Source organism: Jatropha curcas, chromosome 9 (assembly GCF_041381405.1).
Source record: "Jatropha curcas cultivar XTBG-Jc1 chromosome 9, XTBG_Jcur_1.0, whole genome shotgun sequence".
Taxonomy (NCBI): Eukaryota; Viridiplantae; Streptophyta; class Magnoliopsida; order Malpighiales; family Euphorbiaceae; genus Jatropha; species Jatropha curcas.
This window is the reverse complement of record NC_143159.1, coordinates 23,055,802-23,068,508: the sequence shown is the minus strand read 5'-3', so window position 1 is coordinate 23,068,508 and position 12,707 is coordinate 23,055,802. Positions and strand designations below refer to the sequence as shown.

The 12,707-nt window shown below is 35.4% G+C and overlaps 2 protein-coding genes across 4 annotated transcripts; both read left to right on the top strand.

Moving 5' to 3' along the window:
* Positions 1-5,724: 5,724 nt before the first annotated feature.
* Positions 5,725-6,408, top strand: LOC149493831 (uncharacterized). Its single transcript, XM_089726361.1, has one exon. The coding sequence runs from the start codon at positions 5,725-5,727 to the stop codon at positions 6,406-6,408; it is 684 nt and encodes a 227-aa protein (XP_089582487.1).
* A 784-nt stretch (positions 6,409-7,192) lies between these two features.
* LOC105636735 (transcription factor bHLH79) lies at positions 7,193-11,521 on the top strand. Of its 3 annotated transcripts, none has more exons than XM_012220077.4 (6): positions 7,193-7,702; positions 8,175-8,378; positions 9,172-9,237; positions 9,437-9,505; positions 9,609-9,686; positions 11,197-11,521. In XM_012220077.4, exons 1-6 carry the CDS (start codon positions 7,415-7,417, stop codon positions 11,323-11,325), a joined length of 834 nt encoding a protein of 277 aa, XP_012075467.1. In that variant the 5' UTR covers positions 7,193-7,414; the 3' UTR covers positions 11,326-11,521. The 3 variants fall into 3 exon arrangements, with proteins under 3 accessions (XP_012075467.1, XP_012075469.1, XP_089582005.1); XM_012220079.3 differs by lacking the exon at positions 11,197-11,521 and adding an exon at positions 10,017-10,383; XM_089725879.1 differs by lacking the exon at positions 11,197-11,521 and adding an exon at positions 9,768-9,957.
* The last annotated feature ends 1,186 nt before the right edge of the window (positions 11,522-12,707 follow it).

The following is a 12,707-nucleotide window of genomic DNA, read 5'->3' as shown; positions in this document are numbered from 1 at the left end:
GGTATTGAGTTGTATCATTTTGACACTTGAGGTACCATTTGGTATTTTTCATATAAAAATCAATGACATTCTAGAGACTACCCGTGGATTCCATTTCATTTTTCATTTCTTCATCCTTATCTTCATCTTCTTCCTCTACTTTCCTCTTATACTTTCTTTTCTCCATCACGTTTAATGGTGGGGAAGATTTTAATGGGAGCTAAGCATTAATTCAACTTCTATTCTATCCAAGTAAGTAAACCTTCTTGAATTTCATACTTGACTCATTTGGTGATCCTGTTAGATAATTTATAAGAACTTTATTGTATAGGAGAGGTGAGCCAAAGGTAGAAGGAAGCTAAAAGAAGAGCTTAAGCTTATTGGCGTAAAGGTGTGCTATCTCTTTTAGTTTAATCAATATCTTTGCATGAGAAATTGTGTGGTGTGTTGTTAATGAGATAATATTGCTTCATGTTGAGTGGGAGGACTGGTAATGGTGAGAAAACAGGGGATGGAATGAGTTTATGCTGAACCAGAGTTTGCTGGAAATTTTACCAGCAACTTCATCTTGATTTTGACCCCATTTAATGATGGAACTAGGAATTGTCATAGAAGAGTTATTTGTTCCTCTATGTGTTATCTTTACGGGGGCTTTTGAATCATTCAATTTGGAGTTGTATATTGAGAGTTATGGCCAAAAGAATACAGACTGTACAGTCTGGAATCACGTCGCGCGCGCCGCGCAGGCTGGGCAGCGTGTCGCGCTCGCGAATTCCACATGCGCGGTCGCGACTTTGGCCAGAAGCTCTCTGACTCTCAGTTTGCGCATTTCGCGCTCGCGAACTCCACAAGCGCGCTCGCGACTTCATCTCGCGCTCGCGACTTGTGTTGCGCGGTCGCGACTTGAGCCAGAAACCTCTCTGACTCTCATTTGACATTCTCGCGCTCGCGACTTTCAAAAGCGCGCTCGCGACTTACCTCTTCAGTGTAACTCGCGCTCGCGACTTGGCATGTCGCGCTCGCGACTGATGCTTTGACATTCTTTTTGTCTTCATTTCCTATGCAATTAACTTCCTTTGCTCATCATGCATGCATCCAATCATTGTAAAGCAAAAATACAACATAAGAACATGGATTAAAACAACATGTAAGCATTTATATGGTGTGAAATCAAATCAATATGATGAACTATGACGTTGTGAAACCATTTATGTGCTATTGTGTTACATTGTTGACATGCTAATCTTAAGCTCCATTGAGGTTAGGTAGAAACCATGTAGATAAGGCTATGTCGCGACATAGAATAGCAGATCTGCGCCCCATACAGTTTGGAACCGTGCGGTGCAAATCCGGTTAGGGGCACCAAAACGGACAATATTGGCATAGGCGAATCCGGTTCGGGGCCTATAGCATACAATTTCATCCAGTTTCATACAGTTTATCTTATCACTTAGGTTTCACTATAACCTTATGGAGCTATACAGTTATATCGACTACAAATTGCATAATCATACAGTATACTAAACAGCAAGAAAGATCATTAAGGGAAAATGAAAGTATCATGATATGTGTGCTTACATTCCATATGTGAGTAAATGTTTAGTTCTACATATGTATGTGCTTATATGTTTCTTCATTCATTGTGATATTCACTGAGTTTAATCAAAGTTGCAGAGTTCATACAACATAAAGAACATCAGGTAAGATTATGAAAGTATCATGTTATATATGCTTACAAGTTTATTTATTTAATTCTTAATGAGCCATACAGTTATGAAATGTTGTTAATCATACCTTATATGCTGTGACTAAAGTGCATCAGTCATACAACATAATGATCAGCAAGTAAGACAATGGAAATATAATGTTATGTATTCATACATGTTTATTGGTTTCATTCACACAGCATAATGAATAGCAGGTAACAGCAGGTAAGATCATGATAGCATCATAATGCGTGATTTAAGTTCATGTAAATGCTTTATGAGAAATTAGAACTCAATTATTGATGTTTATGAATTAGAAATTTATTCGTTGCTATAAAGAGACATTTATGTTGAAATTTACTGATTCTATGAGTATCAATGCTTTATGAAATTGGTATATTAAGTTAGTTGCCATCGCACTTTGTTTAGTATGGGAATTATGAGCACCACTGAGTTTTATACTCAGCGCGTCGATTTTCATCACGCGCAGGTTGAAGATCGTGGTTGCTACTTGAAGACTTGAGGAGTCCTATCAAAGCAGAAGTGCTTAATTTGGTCATAATAGATTGAGAGATGTATAATTAAGAATTATGGCATGTATTAAGATTTATGGCATGTATAATTCTTTTATTGTTAGAGCTTATGTGATTGTAAATATAAGTGAAACATGTAATTATTTTGGTTTAAGTAGTTGGAGATAAGAATAATATTTATGAAATGATTAAAGATGAAATAGTTTACTATAGTTGGTATGATTAGGTCATGAAAACTTGATATAGATTCTGAATGAAATTAATTGCTAGATATTAAATACTTTTGAGGATTTATACAATTATGTAAAGATATATATATAAAGGGTTATTGTGTTATGATGATTCTTGGAGATGTTGGAAGTTTAGAGTGTAACTGGGAGTGTTTATATTCTTATTTTGCATACAGTATGATATCAGCATGACAGGATATAAGTTCAACCAGATTGTAGCGTCTCGGCTCGGTTCATTCGGGTTAACGGGTGGACCGGGAAGGGGTGTTACAAATTTGGCTGAATGTAGTGAGCTGCCATGGGTTTGTTTGGGTGACTTTAATGATATTCTTCACCAACATGAAAAGAAAGGGGGGGCGTCGGCAGCCTCAGAGTTTGATTAATGGTTTTCGTGATTCTATCTTAGATGCTGGTCTTACTGATTTTCCTATGGGTGGTTACCCATTTACTTGGGAACATGGTCGAGAGTCTAATGTTCTTATTGAGGAGAAACTTGATCGCATTCTTGCTTCGGCTAATTGGGTTGGTTTGTTTCCTTTGGCACGTGCTCATGTTCTTGATACCTCTTCGTCTGATCATCTACCGTTATTTTTGGAAGTTCGAACTTATATGACCCGTCAAGTGGCTAGACGTTTTAAGTTTGAAAATTCATGGGTTAGGCATCCAGCTTGTCGTCAATTGGTTCATGATAGCTGGGTTGCTTCGCAAGATATGGACTTGTTAGACAGATTGGCTTTTTGTAGTTCAGCATTGGACCGGTGGGGTGTGGAGCAACGTAATTTTGATAGGAATTTGTTGGCAGATTATAGACGGATTATGAATGTGCTTCGGGGTTCTAGAGTTCCTGCAGATATTCAAAGTTTTATTACGGCTAAAAAAAATTTTCATGATTTATTGAATGATCCTGAAATTCATTGGAAGCAGAGGTCTAAGACGTTTTGGCTTAAGGAGGGAGACAAGAATACCCGTTTTTTCCATATGGCTGCATCTATACGTTTTAAAAAGAATCAATTTTCTAAATTAAAGAATGCTGAGGGTGTTTGGGTGGAGGATGATTCGGGTTTGGATAAGCTAATCACGGGGTATTTTTCTGATATATTTACTGCTAATGTAGGTGATGTTGGTCCGGTTGTGGATCATGTTCCTGTATGTGTGACGCCGGATATGAATGCTGATCTTTTGGCTCCGTATACTGCGGATGAGATTAAAGTGGCGGTATTTAGTACGAAGCCTGATAAAGCTCCTGGAATGGATGGCTTTAATCCAGCGTTTTATCAAAATTATTGGGATATTGTTAGTCCTTCAATTTCACAGGTTTGCATCCAGTATTTGAGTCAGGGTGTTTTTCCTAGTGAACTAAATAATACTCTCCTTGTGCTTATTCCAAAGAAGGATATCCCTGAAAGTATGGGTGACTTACGACCAATAGCTTTATGCAATGTTGTGTATAAGATTATGAGCAAAGTTATTACTAATATGCTTCGGCGGATTTTGTCTAACATTATTTCTCCATCGCAATGTGCTTTTATTCCTAACCGTTCTATACAGGATAATAGCATTATTGCTTTTGAGTTGATGCATTTTTTTCTTAATAAGAGGAGTGGTAAGGATGGGTATGCGGCATTGAAGATGGATATTTCAAAAGCCTATGATAGGTTAGAGTGGAGTTATATTATTGCCGTTTTGGATAAGATGGGGTTTAACCATCAGTGGATTAGTTTGGTAATGGGGTGTGTTTCGACGGTTTCTTATTGGATTTTGCATAAGGGTAACCATTTGGGTCCTATTGTTCCGTCTCGTGGTGTGCGTCAAGGGGATCCACTTTCACCTTATTTATTTATTCTTTGTGCGGAGGGTCTCTCCCGTATGATTCAATCTGCTGTTAATGCAGGACTGTGGCATGGTTGTTCTATAGTTCGTGGGGCTCCTTTTATTGACCATTTGTTTTTTGCGGACGACAGTTTGCTTGTTTTTAAGGCTGATACTTCTGAAGCAGCTATGGTGAGAGGAATTATTAATGGGTATGCTCAAGCATTAGGTCAGCTTATTAATCTCTCCAAATCTTCTTTATGTTTCTCCAAGAATGTTTCGGAATTGGTTCGATTACAAGTTTGTGGTGTTATGGGGGTGGAAGAAAACCCAGATTTGGGTTACTATCTGGGCTTACCAACTCGTATTGGTCTCATAAAGAGAGAGGTCTTTGGCTTTATCAAGGATCGAGTTTGGAATAAGTTAAATTCACTAAAGTGGCATTGTTTGTCACGAGCGGGGAAGGAAATTTTGTTGAAGACTGTACTACTAGCCTTACCTAATTATGTTATGAATTTTTTTTTGCTTCCTAAATCTCTTTGCAAGGAAATTCAAAGCATAATATGTAGTTTCTGGTGGGGACGTGATATGCAGCAACGGAGGGGAATTAATTGGATTAGTTGGGAGAGGATGTGTAGACCGAAGTTTTTGGGTGGCCTTGGGTTTAGAAGGTTATATGAGTTTAATTTAGCCATGGTAGGTAAGCAAGCTTGGCGGATTTTCATGAATCCGACTTCTGTCGTGGCTTCTTTGTTGAAAGCTAAGTATTTTCCTCTCACTAATTTTCTTGAGTCGAGTTTGGGTAACAGACCTAGTTTTTTATGGCGCAGTCTTTGGGAAAGCCAGCGAGTTGTTTGTGCAGGTGCTTGTTTGCGGGTAGGTTCCGGTTCTACTATTTCCATTTGGCAGGATGCTTGGTTGCCGTCAGTATCTTCAATGAAAATTGTGACACCTAGGCCAATTGCTACTGGTTTACTGTGGGTTTCAGATCTTATTGAGAATCACCGCTGGAATATGGAGGTTATTTCTAATAATTTTGTGCCTCAAGATGCTGCTGAAATTATTTCTATTCCTTTGAGTAGGCGTGGTGGTGATGATGTGTGGTTTTGGAGGTTTGATAAAAAAGGTGTGTATTCAGTTAAAAGTGCTTATCGTCATCTTACTTTTATTGAGCCAACAGAACAGCAGTTATTGCAGGTGGGTCTTTGGAAGAGAATTTGGGGTTTGCATATTCCTCGTAAGTGTATTAATTTTATTTGGAGGCTATTGAATAATGCCGTTCCTTGTATTAAAGTGTTGTAGGGATGAAATCTGCATGTTGATGGTATTTGTGCATTTTGTCAGTATTGTGAGGAAGATGTGTTTCATGTGTTTGTGCAGTGTGATTTTGCCAGAGAATGTTGGTAGTCTTCCTCAATTGGATTTCGATTTGGTCATTGTTTGTCCTTTTGGGATTGGTTTAAGAGCATGGCTACTGTCCTTGGTGAGTTTGAGTTTAAAGTGCAGATAATGATTTTGTGGGCTATATGGGAGGCAAGAAATGATTTATTATGGAGGGATAAGAGGTTGTCATCATTTCAGGTTGTGAGGAGAGCAAATAATTTATTAAGTTGTTGGACCCAAGCTAATGGTGTTGATGGTGATGTGGGTAGGATGGTAGCGTGTGCTTCTTGGTCTAAACCAAGTCAAGGAATTCTTAAATTGAATGTTGATGGTGCTTTGTTTAATGGCGATTATGCTGGTATAGGTGCAGTTATTAGAGATTCGAATGGGGCCTTTGTCCGAGCTTTGCAAATGTCCATCCCTGGTAATTTTGAATCATGTACTGTTGAGGCAATGGCTATTAGAGAGGTTTTGAGTTGGGTTAAGGAAGTGGGATGGTCTTCTGTGGTTGTGGAGTCAGATGCTCAAACTTGTGTACGGGCTATTACTGATCCCAACTATAGTGATGGCTCTGCTTTTGGATTAGTTATTTCAGACTGTAGATCTCTTCTCGATGAGTTGAGGGATGTGAGATTAGTCTTTGTTCGTAGGTCTGCGAATGGTGCTGCTCATATGCTTGCTAGAGCCGTTACCATCTCGACAGGCAAGGTGGTTTGGTCTGATCGACCACCTGTTTGTATTTTTGATATTTTAAGGCTTGAAGGTTAATAATATCCTACATTATTTTAGTCAAAAAAAAAAAATAATAAATAGGCCACAAAGTAGCTTACACTTTTACCTAACATAGAAAACAATAATTATTGAAAAAGTGGACAACTAATAATAATAAGGCCACAAAATGGCTTACAGAAGTGCACGACTAATAATAAAAATGCTACAAAGTGACTTACAAAAGTTTACAACCTTTAATTAACACACCCGCACTTTTAAAAACAAAACGTGACCGTTTTTAAAACTTAATTAAGTCTAACATATATTCGTTTCTGACGTCAACGATTGTGGCCAAATTTAAAATGATATAAGTGAAAATATATTCATCGAATATATGAATAAAGGATAACTCTATATTTATTGACAATTATTTTGACTTTTAATATCAAAACTTTAATTTTGCGGCTAAATTTATACAAATGACCACCGTTACTATCAAACGAAATGAAAAAGTGATCTAATAATTTATCCCTTGAAATGCACATATATTAAATGCTGAGAATATTTGTGTTTGTCACTTTCCTTGATTGATGAGCTTCAATCTTAAAATAAACATATACACTCCAAAAATATTTGTGTCTTTTTAACTTGACTTATATTCTAAAATTACTATTTAGAGTAAAATTCTCTACATAAGAAGTACATCCAAAAAGGAAATTTTCTCTAAAAAGAATGGAGAGAGTATATTTTAAAAAACATCGGGATAGATTAGTTTTATTTCGCAAACTGCAAGGGTCGTATTGTAATTTTACCAAAAACAAAAATAAATAATGCGCAGGCCTCTGTCAAATTGGAAAAACATCACTCTCTGCTCTCCTGCTTCTTCTCCGCTCTGCTAATTACTCCTTCAATAACCCATTAGCTTTTCTCAACCTATCACTCAAAATTCCCCAAAACCCATAAAGCAAATAGCTCACTTTTTGCCTCTCTAGCTCCTCTCGACCAACTCGACCCAGACCCACCCGCCTTCCTTCTTGAATGAGCCCGAATTCTCGGAAAGGGTATGGATCCTCCATTGATAAATGAGACCTCTTTCTCTGCAGCCAACCCATCTTCCTACACTTTGACAGAGATTTGGCCGTTTTCATCAATTAACGGAGGGGCTGACAGTGGCAGGTTGGGACTCCGGATGGGGAATTTGATTGCCGGGTCAGATGGGTCGGTGGAGGAATCCACAGTGACTGACCAGAGTATTTCTGGAGCCTGTGGAAATGGGAGGAAGAGGAGAGTTTTGAGTTCGGAGGATGAGTCATCTAAGATGGTTTCTACTACAAGTAGTGGAAATGAATTGGTTAGTTCTTTATAAAATATGTTTCTTTCCCCTTCGCCTTCTGTTTTGTTTGCTGTGAGAATGGAGGGGGTATTTATTTTATTGTTGCGATGTGTGGATTTTATTACGGATTTATTTTGATTCAATGCAAGCTTGAATGTTCATTTTTCTGGTCCCAAAGGATATCCTCAGATTTTGCGGTTTTGGGATTATATTGACTTTTTCTATTTGTAAGAAAAGTTTTCCTGGCAATTGAACTTTCTATTTTCTTTTGTTTCCTAAAGAGAGAGAGGGAGAATGGGCTAGATGTTATTTTACGGTATGAAAATTTTCAACCTTATGGAATTAAGACCACAGGGGTCAAGACTCAAGAAATATAGTAGGTTTTGTTTTGAAGATGATGTGTTTGTATCTGTATTTATTTTTCTCTAATGATAGTCAATAGTTTATATTTTAGAATTTCTTATGGTGATTCTTCTTGTATTTGTGACAGAATAGTTCAAATGGTAAGCGGATGAAATTTTCAGGATCCAGAAATGAGAATGTTAATTCAAAAGTTGAACTAGAAGCTAGTTCTTCTAACAATGATAAGCCAGCTGAACAAAGCAGTAAACCATCTGAGCCGCCTAAGCAAGACTACATTCACGTGAGAGCAAGAAGGGGTCAAGCAACTGATAGCCATAGTCTAGCTGAGAGAGTAAGTAATTCAATGGAAACCCCTTGAATTTACAAATTTTATTCTTATATTATTAATGTTTATACTTACATAATATATGTGAAAATGTGTTTATCCTTGAAGATATATTATTTTTTACTCAATATAATTCTTTTTGTTTCAAACCTTAAATAATGGTGATTTAGTTTATATGCGTATAGGATTTATTGATAATATATAAAACAGTTTCTGATATTTATAAAATATATGAAACAAAATTAGGATAACCATTCCCAAACCATTCCCACTTGCTGTCACCTTGCATTTTTTTCCCTCACCACATCCCCACCAATTTTGCAACAGAGCAAGGATTACAATAACAACAACTAAGCCTTAGTTCCAGGCTAGTAGGGGGTCAGCTGTGTGAATCCTTTGTTTTTAATATCCGCTCTGATCAAATTAATAGCTAGATAAAGCAAAATGTAAGTTGGAAAAATTTTAAAATACTTTTTGTAGCAAACAATTTCTATAAGGGGAATATTAAGATTATTTGATATATTAATAAATAGAACAAAGCATAAGATAGGCAACAACAACTAGCTAGGGTCTGCTATATAAATCTTTTATTCCATTCTGTTCAGTTTTTAACTATATCCTCACTAATATCCAAAGATCATAGATTGTTTGCAAGGTTTAGAATAGCAAAATTACCTAGTCTAGTCTCTTACTTAACATTGCCATTCACAATCCTTTTCATGGAAAAGATAAACACAAAACAGGATATTCAATTAATCCTTGAGACATGTTACTTATTACATACCATCGTTATTGTCAGGCTAGGAGAGAAAAGATAAGTGAGAGGATGAAGATACTGCAAGATTTGGTCCCTGGGTGTAATAAGGTATTTATTATTGTGTTATTTTGATCTGTGTTGTAATTGTACATTGTGTTTAAATCCTGATATTTTTTCCCAGGAGGATATATAATGAATTTTGTGTCCTGTATTATATTTATGTCTTTATGTGTATCAAAATTATGGTGTTTGCACAAGTTCCTTATTCTCCTTTGTTTCACTTGGAATATTTTCTTCATACAACCAGGTTATTGGTAAAGCACTTGTTCTTGATGAGATAATTAATTACATCCAGTCATTGCAGCAGCAAGTTGAGGTAGTATCCCCATAGTCTTTGCTATCACATTATAAGATATGTTTCTATATTTGTTATAAACTGAACCTGGATTTATGCTATTTTTTTAACTTTATTTTTGCAGTTCCTGTCAATGAAGCTAGAAGTGGTTAATTCAAGAATGAACATGTGTCCTTCAATTGAAGGCTTTCACCTAAAAGATGTAAGTTTACCAGATTGACTTGTTACTTTAGATTTTCATCAGCATATAAGTTAGTTACTCATGCTGTGGACTTGGTTTCAGTTTGGTTGTGTATATTGATGATGAGTGCTAAGAGGACGGCAGTGTAACTGTGAAAATGGAATTTGCATATCACAAACATTTATCAAATTTAGCTGGTAACTAAAATTAGACCCTGGAAAGTTTATAGAATTTAATATTTATTAGGATCACTGTTATTGAGCAATGATGAGTATATGCTGTTTTTGATTTATCTGAATGTTCTTTTGTTAAATGGGTATATGCTTCATTGAGTATGTGCTGTTATTGAAGGAACCATAAGGCAGTCGGGAAACTTTCACTATTAATATTCAATATCCTTTGAAAGTTCATCCAAAGCCATTGTTTCAATGAAGCCTTTCAAATAATCTGCTATTTGAAGTGTGTTTGTGTGCTAGAAAGAGAGAGACATTTTCGGTTTCCAAAAATGATTAATTAAAGTGGAATATTTGGTCTATGTAAATTTTGGACTTAATAAAATATTTCTGGAAGGTGGATGCTAGAATTGTTCATGTCTGTAAATATATTCCTGTAATTTGGATGAACATATTCTCAAAAGAATACATGATGTAGATATTTTAGTATTACTTCTTGTTGTACTCTAACTTATTCAATTACAAAACAATTGCATTTTTCTTAATTTTTTTTTTCATTTGCTTTATGCTTCTTGCAATAAATGAAAATGAAATTAAGATGGCCAGCATTCCTTCAAAAAAAAAAAAAAAAAAAAAAAAGAAATAAATTAAGATAATATGTATAAAACTCTAAACTCTTAGTTGCCTATTAATATTCACTTTGTTTCCAATTTGCAATATTATCATATTGCATGTTTTAGTAGTTACACTCTGATCTCATCAATGTTTGTGTTTTCCCTGCTTTCTTCAGTTTTTCTAATTTTCCAATTCATATTCTTTGCATCTGCTATGTCTTTTACTTTTTTTTTTTTTGTTCAGTTGTTCATGCCCTCCAAATGAACATGTGAAATATATTTTTCTATTGTTACATCTTGTACCTGACATTGACATATTGACTATCCTTGTAACCATATAAGACCATGTACCCATTCAATGACGTTAGGTCGTATGTCTATTTCGTCATTTATGGTACTGAAATTCAGCTCTGATATTACAACCAATGCATGTTCCTATAATTTCATTTTCACACGAGGAGAATGTACCTAGAAGATGGATTCAAAACTATTCCTTTTCTCCACTGTTTTCTTTTAGGAGAAGCGTTTATCTTACAAAAGCACTACAGAAAGAGGGAAAAATAAAACAGTATATGATAAGTACAAATCCGAAACTTTATTGTATCATATAGCACAAATCTTTGTTTTGATAAGTGAAATTCTCTCTCTCCTAGAAGACAATTTTTTGTTACGATGCTCTCGACCAAAGTCATATTTTTAAGGCTTAGCTGTTGCATTCTCCAACGAGTCGATTTCTTCTTGCAGCATGGCACACAGCAATTCGAAGCTACTGGGATGATGTTTGGTCCTCAGGCAGCGAGAGATTATACTCAAGCGTCACAACCCGAATGGTTACATATGCAGATTGGAGGAAGTTTTGAAAGGACAGCATAAACATAAGCAACCTGAAACTTTTCTCTGTTTCTTTGCTTTAAGGAAATCTATTACTTTTCTGACTATCCATTGCAAGACTCTGATTGAAGTTATAATCTCATTTCATTTGTAGAAAATGCATATAATCTGAATGTACATGTATACTGCTTCTAATCTCATATATGCATATATTAGATCATTTGACAGAATCCTTTCACATTAGAGATCCAGGACTCTACTCTTTTAAATTCGACTAGATTGGTTTTTTACTATGAAAACTGTGGATGTGACGATGAACTCAATAGACCGTTTAATTGCTCTCAATTGGTTTTTCAAGATACAATCTTTTACTATTAGACAACACCACTGTGTTTATCACGCGCCATAGCTTGATTTTTCTGTTTTAAGACATTAATTTACCAAAATAAAATGTCTTAATATAATACATTACCCTTGATAATTGCCAAACAAAATAAAGAACAGCCGACCATGTATAATCTAATTTGTCTTCTCGTTTTATATACGAATGTAAACAGGCAGAGGTTTCAAATTTAAATTCCATCAGCCACAAAAGCTTTCATCGATTTGTAAGCTTAAAGGACTAGGCCTATTGTGTAACTCATTATGTTATTCCAGTCCATTTAGACTTGGCTTCCCAAGTAATTAAGATAAAAAACAACAAAAGAAACATCGACACAGTACCTGCCATTCTCACTTTCCTGTGAAACAAAAAATACCAAGGAAGGGCACATCTAGAACAAATAAAATTAATATGCAATTATGGGAAGTTAATGAAACATTAATCACAAAAAAATTAATCCAAAGTGCATAATATTTATTAATATAGAATATTCTATACCTTATATGACATCATTTTTAGAAGCAATGCAAACAGGGAACAAACAAATGCAAAGTGAACAAAGAGTAAGACCATAAAAGAAAGCGAATGAAATATATCAATAACTTATAATAAAAAAATGTGTTATAAGTGCATATTTAAAAAGGCTTTTTGAACATACAATTAGCACGTGTGAGTGTGTGTGGGCACGTGCATGCATCGTGTTTTCACTTATTTCTTCACCTGATCTAACATCAAAACATTTTCTACAAAAGCTGATTTTTAAAGTATATCTGTATACTCATCAGACATAAAGAGGAAAAATGTTCAAAACACTTGCCGGAAGCAATAATAATCAGCACAAGTAGAAATTAAAAGGTCTTACATATACAATATTTACATTTCGATTGCATCACAGTCTCTCGAATTATATTTGCACCAATCATCATTTGCTCTGCTTTAATAATGACCTAGTCCTGGATCTGACTCAAAATTATTTTTTGATTAATTAGGTACCGACTGCGGTTGGAATTCATAATCTCACAATCATTGACACAACTTAAAT